The 14,542-nt window shown below is 40.1% G+C and overlaps 2 protein-coding genes across 2 annotated transcripts in view; both read left to right on the top strand.

The window, feature by feature from the left end:
* LOC107373798 (WAP four-disulfide core domain protein 3) overlaps window positions 1–14,542 on the top strand; it is an 84,830-nt gene that overhangs the window by 42,863 nt on the left and 27,425 nt on the right. The window lies entirely within an intron of this gene.
* Window positions 8,648–9,712, top strand: LOC139063289 (WAP four-disulfide core domain protein 5-like). The gene is made up of 4 exons (XM_070544668.1): window positions 8,648–8,797; window positions 8,889–9,014; window positions 9,169–9,322; window positions 9,417–9,712. Exons 2-4 carry the CDS (start codon window positions 8,940–8,942, stop codon window positions 9,551–9,553), a joined length of 366 nt encoding a protein of 121 aa, XP_070400769.1. The 5' UTR covers window positions 8,648–8,797; window positions 8,889–8,939; the 3' UTR covers window positions 9,554–9,712.

The raw sequence follows: 14,542 nt of genomic DNA, 5'->3' as shown, positions 1-14,542 counted from the left end.
CACATTACTGTTTGTGAAACTAACGTACTGGAGAATTTCATCACAATAATATTAAATAAACAAGTATGTACCTGATCTTTTGCATACTGTTGGTGAAGCTCTGGATGACCCCTGTGATGTAGACAGAGTCAATGTTCCTCTTCTGCAGCTGGTTGAACAGCATGTCCACATGTGGCATGATCTTGTGACACAATGCCAGCAGAAAGCCGAAATCTTCTTCCTCCAGCATTCTCACAAAGCCTCCTGCCTCTCTCTCAGTGATTGGATCAAAGTCATCCGAGTCTCTGATAATCTGGAAAAATCTGAGGAGGTCATCCTTGTGCTCATACACTGTGTTGACATCTCTCTCTTGAACAAAATGTGCCGGTTCTGATCCACTTCTTCATTGTGTTTATTCACTGCAAGCCTGCGTCCCTCGTCTCTAGCTGCATGGCAATGTTAGCTCTGCCTAGCATAGCTAGCTTCACCCTGTTGTCCATGTGCGCCCGGGATAACTCATGTTTCTTCACCTTCTCAGAAAAATGTTTCATGTTCGTAACTCCTGACCAATCCATGCCTCATCTGTCACAGGAAAGCAAAATAACGCATTAGCGTGATTGCATCCAGCTAGCCAAGCCTTCCCAGAAGCCTCGTGTGTACAGTTGACCTCTCTCCTCCTCCTGCTGGCTTATCTTTATGTCGGGCTGATCTGGTCCAAGCTCTTTGACATTAAGTTTTTCCACCATAGTGCTCCTCTCGAACAGATACTGGAGAAGAGACCGAGCTGAATTCAGTGGCTGCTGAGATCCGTTATCCATGCTGCTGCTGGCTGTAGGCGCACTGGCGTCCATATCTATTACGTCTGCGTCACGACCGTCACGAGTCACGACCAAAAACGTGCTGGAGTCGAGAATCTTCGAGTTCTACCGAGCACTAACGAAAGCCTTTGGCGGTAGCTCTATCGCCCATCATGCTTCTGAAACAATGTTGACGCTGATTGGATACATTCCCATTCCTACCCTTTGATTTTCTTGTCAGCAATTGGACGACTGGTCTCGTCCTGTTTGGGCGATTCAAAAACAGCCTACAGCTTCCACCGCTCGGCAGAGCTCGGCAGAGACCGGCAGAGACCAATATAGAAATATATATATATATGATTTATTTTTGTTACAAAACACACAATTATCTTAGAATATGTGATTATTGTTAATTTTATTTATTTATTTTTTTAATAAAAATTAAAAACACTGGGGAAACTGGGAGGGCGGCGCCCTATCGCCCTCTACTGGCCAGCCGCCACTGTCTATTACCTGTTCACTCCTAAATAGAAAACTGTTCAATTTTGCTTGGGAACTTTGTGCTCAGGTAAATGCTCAAAACGGTGCGCTCACCCCTGTTTTTGCTGTAGATCACTGACCTTGACCATGCAGATCTCCTCAGCATCAACCACCTGGTCTCTCTCCTGTTCCTCACTCACTCTCTTAAAAAAATCTTCGTATATCCATCTAGCCAACACATTGAAAAACATTTTCAATTTCTAATGCCAAAACAAATGCTACTATGCCATTTAGTTTTCACTCACAATAATTGAAACAGCCATTGGTGGATAAATGGTACAGAATATGGACAACTGTTAGCCTAATATAGCCTGTGTTTCAGGCCCGGCCCAAACAAAATTGGAGTCCTAGGCAAGATTATAGGTGGCGCCCCCTTACACTGCAGTAAATTCCACTGCAACTGTACATACTCACAAGAAACCACATAGCTTTGTCTCAGACGTTCTTTTTATTTAAAAAAGCCATTTGCCCATTCAGAATACGTAGAAATATAAACATTTTGAACTGAATATATAAAATAATATGAACTAACTAAAAGCATTAGATTCAAATATTACAAAATTAAAAGTGAAAAATTATAAAAACCATAAAAATAAGGAACAACACAAAATAAAGCATTAACGAAACCAGTACCCACAAAAAATTACCAAACAGAACCAGTTAGGATTTCAATAAAAATCCACCCAAAAGAGTATTTACAATGTCCTCTAGTGGTGTTTTTGGGTACTGCGTTACCAATGACACTACACCACATGTCCTGAACCTAACATGACCTGCTACAGATTTACTCTCCTGGTTTTCTTTGCAGCAAAGTCATCTATAACATCATCATATGACAACTGATTTGAGACCGCATGGTTTATGCTTATAATGGCAAGTCCACTGAGACATTCTTGCATCATAGTAGATCTCAAATACGTTTTAATCATTTTGAGCTTAGAGAAGCTTCTTTCAGCTGTAGCCACTGTAACAGGAAGGGTGGCAGAGATTCTCAAAGCAACCCACAAGTTCGGGTAAATTTCTGCCAGTTTTTTCTCATGCACGAAGGACAAGAGTTCCATACTTGTCATATTCTTTGATGGCAATGGTGGGAAATAATGCATTTCCTTTGCGAGTTCTGTGCCATCAATGTCTGGCTGACTGTCATGGGTCAGAGCAGTACTTAAAGCTTGGCACTGCTGTAGCAAATCTTCCTCTCATAAATAGGGGAAATTGAGGAGCACACCAAAGGTCTTATTCACTCCTCCAAGATTCTGAAATCTTTCATTTAGAGAAGCAATGGCAGTATCCACGACCACATTAAAAAATGTGGTTTCCATTTTGTGCAGTGCAACTTGTATGGGCTCATCTGGAGATTCATAGCCAAAGTGCCTTTTTGTGGTTCTCAACCGCTTCTGTTTCAGTTCAGCCTCCACGTTCATCTCCTCACACATTTCTTTTGCAGTTGCCTGTGCATCGCAAAATCCAGTGTTTCTGTAACTGGTGAGGGAATCTCTGGTTTTCTTCAGCAAGTCTACAGCCACATCAAACTGCATGGAGGGTGACTGCATCAGTTTACTGATATACTGGATCTTGCTCAGAATGTCATACCATATGGCAGCGATAGGATCCAATCTCCTCAGCCAAAGACTGGGCTTCAACTCTTACCACAGGGTCTGCGGTTGTTTCCCTCAACTCTAGTAGAGCCTCTCTGATTTGCCCAGTCTGATACCTTACTGCCTCAATGCTTTTTATTCTGCTTTCCCGCCTGGTCTCAGCCCATGATTTAAAAGTGATTTTGACATATTTTAGGAGGACATTCCACCTATGGGTGGAGGCTGAGAAGAGCTTGAATAACTTGATTAGATGCCCAAAGTAGCTGAGAGCATCTGGTGAGCTTTTTGCAGCATCCACTACAACCAGATTTAAAGTGTGGGCACCACATGGGACAAAAAAAGCTCTTGAGTTCAGCTGAAGCAACTTTGCCTGAACAACTTTGTTTTTCCCCTTCATGTTGGCGCCATTGTCATAAGACTGGCCTCTGCAGTCCTCAAATGGGATATTAAGTTCCTCTAACCTTTTTAGGATAAGAGATGTCAAATGTTCTCCTGTTGACTGCTCTGCAACAAGAAATCCCAAGAAATGCTCTTTAACTTGAGGAATGTCTTCTTGTGACACTAACCTGACTATGACCGAGAGCTGCTCCTTATGACTCAGATCGGGGGTGCAGTCTAAAATAATGGAAAAGTATTTGGAGGTTTTAATGTCTTTCACAATGTGTTCTATTATTTTACAACTGATGGAGTCTATCAGTTCATTTTGGATTGTTTTGCCAAGATAACTGATGTGACTGCCAGCTCCACTTATAACATGCTGCTTCATCACTGGATCAAATTTGGCCATAAGCTCCACCTCTTTTAGAAAATGTGCATGGTCTGGTTTATTTAGTGTCTATGGACCCCCTAAATGCCATGTTTCTTTCAGCTAAAGACTGAGTTATGGCCACCAACCGATGTAAGACATCACGCCACCGTTTTCTCTCAGCCTCAGATAGTGCCATCTCTTGTTTATCTATTGTGAGCCCTTTCACAAAACGGACCTCCAAGTCCTTCCACGTTGCCATGTGAGCATTATGTTCTTGGCTCTCCTCATGGGCCTTGAGCAAGTGACCTGCATTTTTCCAGTCCTTTAGTCCTTCCCTTGTCAGTTTGTACTCTCTTTTAGAAAAGATTTTACAGCAGAAGCAGTGCACGCTATCCTCTTTTTTAGAATACATAAGCCAGATTCTTCTGACTTTTTCTCCTTTGACTAAGAGTCTGTTGAAAAAGTCATGTTGACACATTCGTCCATCTTTTTGTTTAGGGAATGTGAAGCTATTTTCAATTTGAAATGGACCTCTGTGAACCAACTCTGTTCGTACCATATCTTTTAGAGGAGATGGCCAGTCAGCAGGGTCTATTGGAGAAGCAGAAGATGTGCTTGATGTTGCTGCATCACTGCTAAGGTGTGCTGCTGAGGTGGAGGCAACAGGAGGAGTACATGAGGCTGCTGCATCACTGCTTAATTGTTTGGCTGAGGTAGAGGCGATAGGAGGATTTTCAGGGGTGGGACAACTTCAGCAGCGCATCTGAAGACAGAAGAGGAGCATATGACACCAATCTAAACATCAACACATGATTTCAAGAATAAAATAAAATTCTGGAGGAAAGAAAAACAGAAATGTATGCACAATGCAGTGTTCATGAAAACATTTGAGGTAAACTGGCAGCAGACATAGATGTGTCTCATGCAAGACATTTTTGAACCATGCAGGACAATGTTCTCACGTGCTGCTGATCTGTATCTGTTTAACAGTGGGTTTTCGATTGACCTCGGACAATGACATACTATAACTTTTTTGCAAAAATAACCTGTTGCAATAATTAAAAGTAGAAAACCATCAATGAGAATTTTTGCTAAACGCAAATAAAAAATCACTCATGAAAAATATAAAACAGACAGAATTGTGAAGAAACTATCAGACAATTACCAAGGACCATCATATAACATTTAGGCGTTATTAAGAAACACTGAATTCTCAGAACACAAAACATCAGAAAATATTCCAAAGCACTAAAATAATCCTAGGTTGCTGTAATGTTTTGCTGCTGCTTTGTTATCGACGTGTTGCTTGTTTGACTGAATGTTTACAGTCTGGGAGCCAGATATGCAGCTTATACCAGCTGTTTAACAACTTTAATAAACCATTGTTAAGAGCTAATATATTCATGTCTCATGCTTTAACGCTGCACAAAAGTTACAATATTAAGAAAATAGCTTAGTTTGTCCTAAAGCATCCCCAGAGTGCTAATTAATAACGTCATGAAATCAACATTTAATTTCAATATTTTTTACCTTACCTCTGTCTTTGTCGCATTTTTCCTCCTCATCTTTGCTTTTTTTCCTCCCCTGGGCTCCAGATAATTTAGGCCGTTTAGACATGATGAACTAGCTGACTCATCAAAACAACCGTTCTCGTAGCAGGTAAAGACGGGGAGGGGGGCAAGGTGGGCGCCACGCGCTGCAACACAGTTATCATTAATCATTTTTAAATGCACACTGCGCTACTTAATAAACTTTGCTAAGAAGGTATTATGTTGTGGGCTTGATATTTTAATATTAAGACACATAAATATCAACTTGCTTTACAAAAGTTACGTAACTTATTTATTTATTTATTTTTTTGTGGTGCCAGGGCGCCCCCTGGCTGGCTGGCGCCCCTAGCGCTTGCCTATAATGCCTATAGGACGGGCCAGCCCTGCTATGTTTGGTTGCTCATGATGATGGCATTATCCATAATGTCACATTAAGCTGCCAAAATGTATGTTAAAATTAGATGAGTACAATATCTCCTTTCTTTACCATAGGTAAACATGGGAAATATTAAGCAATTGACAACCCACAATGAAAGAATTCATATAAACATATAGGTTTTAATAAATGTTTTGATATAGCTTTTGAATATATGTGACATATATAAAACTGGCTGTTAACTATATTATAGATACATATATGTACCTACAATATAATATATATTATAGAAAAAATATATAATATAGAAAAACGGTCAATAATATACACATTCGGCCATATTCTGATCCAGGTTTTTAGTGTGGTCATGACTCCCATCCTTCACCCTCCTCCACTTCCTCATTATACCTTCATTCAGCTCACCTGGTTCCTCTCACCAAGCTCCAGCCAAGCCCTGCTTTCCCCAGCAACCTGTCAGCTTCAATCAGCTCCATTCATTCCACCTGCTCCTGTAATCAGCCTCATCCCATTCACCAATCGCCAGATTATTACAGCTCTGCCAGTAGTTCTCCAGCCATCCACCCTGCCTGATCTCTCCCTCTGGACCTTGTTTTTTGCCTGACCCCTGCCTTGCTCGCTGCCTGCCATTTGGACCTTGCCTGTCTCTGACCCTGCTTCAGCCTTGCCCTCCAGGTACCTCTGCCTTCAATAAAGACGTTTTATATATTTTTACTGTGTTGGCGTCTTCACGGGTCTTCTGAACTCGGTTCCTGACATGGAGTGATTTTTGTGCCACCAACTGGAGCTTGCAGTGATCAATCTGCAAGAGCACAACCTGCTCTGCAGTCATATGCAGCCCTCTCTCTGCATGCTCAACTCCGTCTCTGCCTGCACAGATCTCACCCTGTTGTTGCTCAATTTGCAATTTATAAAGCAATGTAGCCTCTCCGTCAGCCAATCAGACAGCTCTCCATTATGCAATCAAAGCATGTTCAGGAAATACTGCCAGGAAAATTGCACTTTTTTCAGATAAAGAGGACTTTATATAATATTTAATTAGGTTGATTAACCCTCCTCTTTTCCTGGGACATTTCCACTGTTCACTTCCTTTTACACATCAAGGGATCATTTATGTCTAACCAAAAAGAGAATAAACACTTTATATGTTGAAATTAAAAGTCCTCTTTAACTGAAAAGAGTGCAATTTAACAGTTTTAGGAATGGGCAATGTGTCTTTTCTGGAAGTCAAATATGGTCATCCTAATCATGACACATGAATTACAACAAAGTATTTTGCAGGCAGTGGATGGTGACTGGTAGCTAACCAGCAGCAGAAAGCAGTTTAATAAGCTGTTAAATGGGTGTTTTTCTGTAAAGCAGTATTTCCTGGACATGCTTTGATTGGATAAAACAGAGCTGTCTGTGATTGACTGTTGGAGAGGCTACTTGTTGAGTAGAGCAGGGAGAGATTTACATGCGCAGAGACAGAGTTGAGCCCACAGAGAGGGCTGCAGCTCCTGCACACAAGCGCAGAGCAGGTTCTGTTTGTGCAGACTCATTACTGTACGCTCAAGTTGGTGGCACTAAGTCACTCAATGAACTGGCTGGCTCGTTAATCATGTCATTTCAGGGGAGTTTTCCGACCATTTTACTTGACATCAAAGCTTTTCATTATGGTTTGCGGCATGTAAACATGCTAGCGGAGTTAGCATTAGCATGTCGGTGCGGTAGCATTTTTCTCTCTCTGAAGTCTGAACTATAACCTTGAATTGTTAACAGTGTGCTGCTGTTGCTGTCTTACCCTAATGTGATGTTGAGTGACTCACATGAGCGCTGAGCAGGGTTTGCTCATCGATATATATGTTTTGCTGTATCGCCCCTGCCCCTGAATTGTCAGCATAGCTGTCAGGGTTAAGGAAGTGGAGGAAGTCCTTTCTTGATAGTTCCTGTGTGTGACAGTGTAGTTCTATATTCATTAATTATTATTTCTGCTTCAGACTAAAAAAAACTCCTGTACCAACTACACGTGTCGTGATTGTGTTGAGCATGTAGAGGTGAACAAATAAAAAAAAGTTAACTGAAAAAAAAAAAAATAAATAAAATAAAACCAAAATGATAGGGGGGCTTGTGATTATTTTAGGGGGGCTGAAGCCTTCCTAAAATGGACCTAACGACATCAGCGCTTTTTTTAAATTATTTGTGTGATTTTAAGTACTTTTAGCCATTACTTCACCACAAGACCCCTTCTTGCAAGTTGGTGTCAGAAGGCCTGTACTGACTGGTTGTTACGTCCCCTCTGGCGTCTAGGAGTGGCGAGGGGAGAACACAGAGAAAAATAAAATGATGTAAAATAAAAGGGAATGACTACAAAGGAATAGTGTCTGGTTATAATGGTGATGAATGAATGGAAGGAGGTTAACAAATAGCAGTTCAAAAGGTTTAACAAAATGTTGGATGAAGGGTATTATAATAATTAACCTAATGACATCAGCGATTTTGGGACATTTTGACTAAATCACTCTGAACTTTCAGTGTCATTTTATCTCGTTTATCTCCACTGGCAGGAAGACAGCAAACAAAAGATCTCGTAATAAAGCTGATGTTGTTAATATCTGGACTGAGAGCTCATGTGTGGAACATGTCTGGGTCATAAATAATGAAATCAGAATCAACAACAACAAAAACAACAACAACAACAACAACAACACACACACACACACACACACACACACACACACTGGTTTATATGGCATAAACATATTTTGTGTTGTACAATCATTAAGTCGACATGAAGCATACGTGACTTTTCTGAACTTAAACAATGTAAATGTAAAACAAGTCTAAAATAATAAAGGCCATGACCATAATAAACTGATTATGACATAAAATGAAAAACCAAGCCACAACTCAGAAATTGTCACCGCATGCTTCAGATTTTAATTTGCATTATTTCAATGTAAACTTTTTCAAATAAGAAAAAAAAAAGAATGGAAAGAATTGGATGAATTGGCAGAAGTAACTCTACAGACACAAGGACCCAGCATCCTAGCTGCTCCAGTTGCAGTTTATAAGCCAGGGGATTCCTAAACAGGACACAGGGGCAGATTTCTGGCTGAGACAAATCATCATGGAGACACTCAGGTCTAGAAAAGCTGCCTTGATTTTGTTGTTTTTTGCTTTTGTTCAATCCAACGCAATAATGCCAAAACCTGGTGAGTGAGCTTGTTTTTCCCCACGTGTGTTATGTTCATGTATGATAACCCGACACTGATAAATCTTAACTTGACTCTCTTCTGAATCCAGGTAACTGTCCGAGCACTTTTGATTTGTTTATGGCATCGCCACAATGTAATTATGACAGAGACTGCCCAGGAGATCAGAAATGTTGCAGGTTTTTCTTCAGATCTGTTTGCACCCCTCCAGTTCCAAGTAAGAACCTTTTTTTAAAATCTTTTATATCCACTCAGTGAATGAAATAGTAGAAGATATCTCCCGACAGCTTTACGAGGAAAAACATTATTTTCCAAGATGATATTTCCATTTATTAAAGTCTTCGCATTAATTATTCTTTCTTTCCTCTCAGCATTACCAGGCTGTCCAATGCCTCCAGGCTCCACCGAGTCCAAGGGGTATAGGGGATTGTCTTGAGCTGTGTTCAAGAGACTCGGATTGTCCTGGTGACGATCAGATATGCTGCTTTAATGGATGTGGACACGTGTGCATGACTCAGACAATAGGTGAAATATGACCAAAGGAGTTAAATTTTTAATATACTGCGACACTGCTGCTAAATATAAAGAGGCTGAATGTTTCTGTTTTGTTGTTCCTCAGTGAAGCCAGGAAAATGTCCTGACGACTTCTTCGTCCATCGTTGTCGCTCATACTGTGGAAATGATGGTGATTGCCGTGGTGAGATGAAGTGTTGCTATTCAATGTGTGGCAGTGAATGCAAATACCCCGTGTTTTGAACCCCGATAGGCCGCCGCTAGGTGTGCAATTCTTATACATATCTTTAAATACAAATTTGTTGATATTTTTTTGTTTGCTGTTATTGAGGAAGCACAATATTATCATTATACTATCATAATATTGAGGAAGCACAAATAAAATACAATCTGCAACACAGCGAACAATTGTCTTCACTTTTGTTGTTTTTAAACAGCCACTTGAACTCGTAACACTGGGGGGGACAGGTTCACATATGTTCCCGACAGCAGCACGTTTAATTTAAAAGGTTCAAACAAAGTCTGATCTTACTGGCTTGATATATTGTATCCACTTGGATCAAATGGTGTAGAATGAGTCAATTTGTAGTTTCAGTTGAGAGGTTATTTTTTCCATTTTGTAAATGTTCGGCCTGATATTGATCCAGTCCTCCATTGTTGGATGATTGGGCTTGAGCCACTTTTTAGTGATGGCCTTCTTGCTTGCAGCTAATAGACTATAGAGAAGTTTCCAGTCTTTATTACTGAGGTTGTCCGATTCTATATTCCCCAAAAACAGTGTTTCAAATGAGAGGGTGAAGACCACTGAAAATACATTTTGAATATGTTGGTGAATTTCTATCCAGTAACTTTGGATCCTATGACAGCTCCAAAAAAATGAAAATGATTTGCTCCCTCACTACTGCATCTCCATCATGTCTCTCCCTTTCCCCGGTAACTTTGCTGTTTTGGTGTAATAAAGTAACGCATTGTATTTTTCCAATAGAATTCACGCCAGATATTTGACCTTGTTGAGGCCCATGAAATTTTACAAATATGATCCCAGTTCTCCTCGGTAACATTAAACCCTCCTTCCTTTTCCCATTTTTCTTTCACGTAGTACGTGTTGCCCCCTTTACTTTGCACAAGGCCCTCATGTAGTTTGGAAATAATTTAGGGCGGACTGTTTTCGTTAGTGAGATAAAGGTTTGTAAAAAAAACCTTGGTTAGTTGATGGAATTGTAATCTTCTGATTGAAATAATGCCTGATTTGTAGATAGTGGAAGAAGTCATCAGACCCCAGCCCGTTTTTGCCTCAGTGTCTCAAATGATTGGAATGCCTCCTTGTGGATGAATGAATTATAGCTGGTTAACCCTTTGGAGATCCACATCCTGAATCTGTTATCATGTTTGTTAGGTGTAAAATCCAAGTCAAAAGCCGGCCACCGCAAACTTTTAGAATCTTCCTCCAAGCTACACCTTTGAACTGTTTCTTTCCAGACTGATATTGCTGTTTGTGTAGTGTGCTCGTGCGGGAGCTTAAATTTGGATTGTAGTTTGGGATCTGCTGATAGAGCTTTAAACAGTACCTCTGTTATTAATGTCTCTATATCTTTCCATCCTGATGTATAGGTTGGAGAGAACATGCACATGAGGGGTCTCAACTGGGCAGCGTGATAGTACTCCCGTAAACAAGGGAGGTTCATACCACCCTTTTCCTTTTTTATTTGTAAAGTTTTAATTTTCACCCTGGGTTTTTGTATTTCCAAATAAACCTTGATAATATTTTATCCCATTCTGTAAATTGGTTTGAGGGTATAGGAAAAGGTAAACACTGAAAAAAGTACAAAATTTGGGGAAGGATGCTCATTTTAACACAGTCAATGCAAGAATATACTGTAGGCCTAGAAAGGGGATGATGTTCCATCTTTGCATATCCGATTTTATACTTGCTGTCAAGGGCCTATGGTTAATATCAAACGTTTGTGTATTGAAATTCCCAAATATTTCAAGGTTTAAGGTTGTCTTCATTAATCCCCACAAGGGGGAAATTGAATTGCCCTGTACAAGTAAAAAACAACAACAACAACATGCACACACACACACACAACAAAATATTCACTGGACACAGCTATAAGTCACAACCATGATAGAAATATCAAATATACAATCATACAAAATGCTCGTTGTAAAAACACACTGCAGCAGGAATAAAAGAGTTCCTAAAACATTCAGTGGAACAACGTGGCATTAACATTCGCCCACTAAAAGAGCTCCGGAGATCCTTAAATATCTGGTGAAGGGGGTGACCCTGCAGAGAAATAACTGTCTTAAGTTAACACTTCATCCTTTTGTCGATGATCATGTCAAATGAGTCCAAGCTTTGCCCAACCACTGAGCCAGATTTCTTGATCATTTTGTTGATCCAGTTTTTGTCCTCAGCACTGAGGCTCCTGCCCCAACACAACACAGCATAAAACAACACACTGGCCATAATCCCCTGATAAAACACATTCAAGAGCCTCCTAATTATATCAAAGGATCTTAGCTTCCTAAGACAAAACAATCTGGACTGGGCCTTTTTAACAACAGCATAGCCATTCTTTTTCCAGTTTAACTTATGGTCGAGGTAAACCCCGAGATATTTTTATGTCTCCACAGTTTCAACAGGTTGGCCTTTGATGACCACGGGAGAGAATGTTTGTTTTTTCTTTCTAAAATCAATAACTAGCTCTTGTGTTTTGCCAACAATGAGTTGTAGAAAATTTACATCACACCATCTAACAAAGGAGTTAACTTCCTCCCTGTAAGCCAGGCCGTCACCCCGAGAGATCAGGCCCAGTAGGGCAGTGTCATCAGAGAACTTCTGTAAGGGACACGATGGTAAACTGTGCCTATAGTCAGCTGTATACAGTGTAAATAAAAAGGAGATAAAACTGTCCCTTGTGGTGCACCAGAGTTTGTAAAAATCAAGTCCGAGCACTTACCCCCAACCCTCACAAACTGAGGCCGGTTTGAGAGATAGTCTATAATCCAGGCAGTGGTGGAATTGTGCAGCTTAAAATCCAATAACTTATTTCGTAAAATATGGGGCTGAATGGTATTTAAAGTACTAGAAAAATTAAAGAACATAAGTCGCACTGAACTGCTGGCTTTTTCAAGGTGTTTATAAATAATGTCCAGCAGATACAGAAGGGCATCATCCACACTCACACCCATCCTATGTGCAAACTGAAGGGGGTCTTGGAATGAAACAACCTGTTCTCTTAGGCATTTAAGGACGACTCTCTTAAAACATTTCATTAAGTGTGATGTCAACGCAATAGGCCTAAGATTGGACAACGTACAGCTGATGCCTGTTTTCTTAGGGATAGGCACAAGACAAGAAGTTTTCCACATTACAGGTATTTTAGCAGCAGACAAGGACAACATGAAAATGTAGTAAAAGACAGCTGCAAGCTGCTCTGCGCAAACTTTAAGGGTGCACGGATGGACACCATCAGGGCCTGCTGCCTTAGGCTAAAGCCTAACAAGGCTGACTAAACTGCTGCTGGGCATCTTCAACATTAAAGCTAATCTCTGGGCATGCATTCTCAACCTGATCAGAGGCAAGTGCCGATTTGAGTTTGTTGTGTTCATGTGTAAAATCATGCACATAAAATCTGGCAAAAAAACTGGTTAATCTCATTCACATCCATTCCAGTGCTGTTTAAACCTGTCTTACCCCCATAACCAGTCATGGTTTTCATCCTGTCCCAAAGACACTTAGAATTAGAACCATCAATAGAGGTTTCAATCTTATCTTTATATTACTGTTTACTTCATCATATCAGTGTTTTAAGCTCCCTTTGTGCCACCTTTATTTGCATTGGGTCCCCACTATGAAAAGCAAGTTTCTTCCTGTTAATTGCTGCCTAATCTCTCTGGTCACTCATGGTTTATTATTAGCAAAAACCTTAAATTGTTTACATGGCAGCACCAAATCAGTACAGAAGTTAACATAGCAAGTCACTTTGTCAGCAATGTCATCACAGTCACATCCTTCAGTAAAAACAGACCATTTTATAGATTCTGCTTGCCATTTCCACTTTTATTTATCTCTAATCATTTGGGGTGAGCTATAGTTTACGGATAATACTTGAGTTTTATTGACATTAATTTTGTATCTCGAGATGGTCCCATAGTACTCATTCAGCTGTATAATTTTTGGTAGAGTCTGCGTGGGACTGGACATCATTAATAATAAGTTGTCAGCAAAAAGAGCCAGTTTTTGTTCTTGTCCCGCAACTTTTACTCCCAGGATATCTTGTCTTTCCCTGATCCATTGACCAAGTGGTTCAACATATAAAGCAAAACAAAGTGGAGACCAACTGCATCCTTGTCTCACTCCTCTCTTTAGTGATATTGACTCCGTGAGATTCCCGTTAATCTTAATCCTGGCAGTTGGGTTTTTATATATTTCTGCAATTATTTCTATCATCGAATGATGGAACCCAAATTTCTTAAGGACTTTAAATAAGAAGCCCCACCTCACGGAGTCAAACTCCTTTTCTGCGTCTAGACTCAACACCACCTCCTCTTGTTTGTCCCGCACTACATCTTGCATTACTTGTAATACTCTCCTTATGTTGTCTTGGGTCTGTCTCTGTTTGATAAATCCTGTTTGGTCTTTGTGTATCAGATTTGGTAAAAGTGATTCAAGTCTTCTTGTAAAAATAGATGATTGTAATCTGTATTTAAGACACTAATTGGGCGGTAACTGCCACATTCTAGCGTGTCCTTTCCTTTTTTGGGGATTATAGAAATAACTGCTTCGTTCCATGAGGGTGGAACTATCTTTTCCTGCATCACCCAATTAAATGTCTTCACTAATTTGGGGATTAAACAACTCTCCATCATTTTATACCATTCATGACCAAAACCATCTTCTCCTGCCATCTTTCCGTTCTTCGACTTCTGAATTGCTATATGAATTTCCTCTTTAGCAATTGGAGAACGAAGTTTATTATTTTCCTCATCCGTTAGTGTTGGTAGATTTAGATTTATAAGAAAAGTATCTATGTCCTGATCTTTGTCCACATCTGGTTGGAAGTAGAGTATTGAGTAATAATTTTGGAAACACTTTTTAATTTTGTCCTTGTTACGACCCCTGGGTTTTACCATGGTTGGTCGTATTATTATTACTGTTTAGTCAGTGTTTTGCCCCCTGTTTTGGTAGTTTTCCTCCCATTGTTTTGTTTTATTTTGGAGTGA

The sequence above is a fragment of the Nothobranchius furzeri genome, chromosome 15 (assembly GCF_043380555.1).
Source record: "Nothobranchius furzeri strain GRZ-AD chromosome 15, NfurGRZ-RIMD1, whole genome shotgun sequence".
NCBI lineage: Eukaryota > Metazoa > Chordata > Actinopteri > Cyprinodontiformes > Nothobranchiidae > Nothobranchius > Nothobranchius furzeri.
This window is presented reverse-complemented; position numbering and strand designations above follow the sequence as displayed.

What these genes read in the sequence shown, in the direction of transcription:
- LOC139063289 (XM_070544668.1), top strand. Translation starts at nt 8,940, where the DNA reads ATGACAGAGACTGCCCAGGAGATCAGAAATGTTGCAGGTTTTTCTTCA. An exon ending in TTGCACCCCTCCAGTTCCAA is followed by an intron (nt 9,015 to 9,168) that starts GTAAGAACCTTT and finishes CTTTCCTCTCAG; the next exon opens with CATTACCAGGCTGTCCAATG. An exon ending in GTGCATGACTCAGACAATAG is followed by an intron (nt 9,323 to 9,416) that starts GTGAAATATGAC and finishes GTTGTTCCTCAG; the next exon opens with TGAAGCCAGGAAAATGTCCT.